Source organism: Egretta garzetta, unplaced genomic scaffold, assembly GCF_000687185.1.
Source record: "Egretta garzetta isolate BGI_Z169 unplaced genomic scaffold, ASM68718v1 scaffold126, whole genome shotgun sequence".
Lineage (NCBI taxonomy): Eukaryota > Metazoa > Chordata > Aves > Pelecaniformes > Ardeidae > Egretta > Egretta garzetta.
The window spans coordinates 2,247,825-2,249,714 of NW_009260128.1; the positions used below are offsets into that span (position 1 = coordinate 2,247,825).

Sequence of the window (1,890 nt, forward strand, 5' to 3'; positions counted from 1 at the left end):
TTTCATTCAGCAGCGGTCCCACATTACCCCTGGTCTTACGCTTACTGCTGACATACTTGAAGAATCCCTTCTTGTTGTCCTTGATGTCCTTTGCCAAACTCAGTTCCAGGTGAGCCTTGGCCTTTCTAGTTGCTTCCCTACATGATCTGGCAGCTTTCCTGTATGCCTCCCAAGTGGCCTGACCCTCCTTCCACATTCCATGGAGCTTACCCTTTTCTTTGAGTTTCACTAGAAGCTCCTTGTTCATCCATGCAGGCCTCTTACCTCGTTTACTTGATTTCCTGCTCACAGGGATGCACTGATCCTGAGCACGGAGGAAGAGCTGCTTAAACAGCAGCCAGCTCTCCTGGACTCCCCTACCTTCACTTACATTGAAGCCAAAGGGCAGATTAAAAGATGCACAGTTTATATTTTGCTTCTTTATTGCTAGGTTTTTCTATTTGTTTTGCATAATACACAGTTTTGTGCCGTTGTGTCTGTGTGACCATCGTGCTTACATTAATGCTTTCTTTTGAATAAATATACTTCCATTTATCTCTGATACAGTTAACTGTATAGGCTACTCCTTCCTGCATGTTTTACTACTGATAACTTGTGATAGGCATTAGGTCAATAAAACCAGTGGGTTTTGTATGCTATACGTATCCTTAATATTCAAAGGAATATTCACAGGAAAAGCTTGTTCTATCCTGCAAGACTATTATCAACAACGACCCACAATGTGGGATGAAACATCTGGTCACAAAACTAAATTTATTCATTTTGTATGACAGACTATTTTGTCCTTGGATTAGCTCTTAGCACTACAGCAGCATTTAGCCACCCCATTTCATGTAACCATATTAAACAATATACATAGCTTCACTTTAATGGTTTACGGCTTTCATTTCAGCTCAGATTCAAATGAAACTCAGCAGCACAAAAACCAGGTTTATTTTAGTCTGAAAGAAAATGAGCCAATCAAAATACAAATTTCTAAGTTCTAATAAGTACAAGATGCCTTTGTATTTAACATTGCATGTTTCACGAAAAAAAAAGCAAAGCTTTCTTTGCTAGTGTCCAATAAAACCAAGAATCTTAGCTTCTATTACCTTGTTATTTTGCTGTAGAAGCCATTTACTTAGTAAAGTGACTCCTTTGGAGACATCTGATATCATTACCATGATCCAAAAGAGTAGGAACTATTATAGTTATTTGATATTACTTCAATAAAGAAAAATATTTAAAATTTTTAATAAGCATACCCAGAGTTTTCTTTCAGTACTCCAGAACTTCCTAAATAGAAGGCTTACTTCTTTTGGCTTTCTTTAACTTTGAACAACCTTCTTCCTTCTGTTGACAAAAAAACAACCAAACAAATAAAAAGGCAAAAAACAGTAAAGGAAACAAAGCAGTAATACTAAGCTAACAGCTTGACTAAAAAGTAGTTTCTGAGTGAAATGCTTAGTAATGCAAAGTAATAAAAGTTTTTATTTTCCAACGTAAATATAATTTAAAGTATGTTTATATGTACAGTGGGTAAATAATTAAAACCACAGCTATTTTGAAAATACCCTTTTACATGCTGGCAGCCAAGACTTTCAAAACCAGCTGATCATTTTTGGTGTCCAAACTTGAGATAATGACAAAGGCTTACTCTTCAGAGAAATGTTTAGTAGTGTCCCCAGTCAGCACCAACGTATTTTAATCTGGAGAGAGGAGGAATCAGACTAATGAGCATTGGAGAGTCCATCCCTACCCCAGTTAATAGACCAGTCCCTCTCCTATTCCTGAGACTTCAGCTGAAGCTTCCCTAGAGCTGTGCATCCACCTCACTTGGCTCCAGCAGTGGCAGCACTGCACTGGCAGTGTGGCAGGCAGACAGGGAGGATTTGTTGTCTCCTGCCACTT

General features: G+C 38.3%; 1 protein-coding gene across 1 annotated transcript in view; it reads right to left on the reverse strand.

Moving 5' to 3' along the window:
- CUNH18orf63 (chromosome unknown C18orf63 homolog) overlaps nucleotides 1-1,890 on the reverse strand; it is a 21,412-nt gene that overhangs the window by 4,903 nt on the left and 14,619 nt on the right. Inside the window, exon 13 of the mRNA XM_035896947.1 lies at nucleotides 1,245-1,332. Within this exon, the coding sequence (XP_035752840.1) occupies nucleotides 1,276-1,332 (57 nt within the window). The 3' untranslated portion in view covers nucleotides 1,245-1,275. The remainder of the gene's footprint in view (nucleotides 1-1,244; nucleotides 1,333-1,890) is intronic.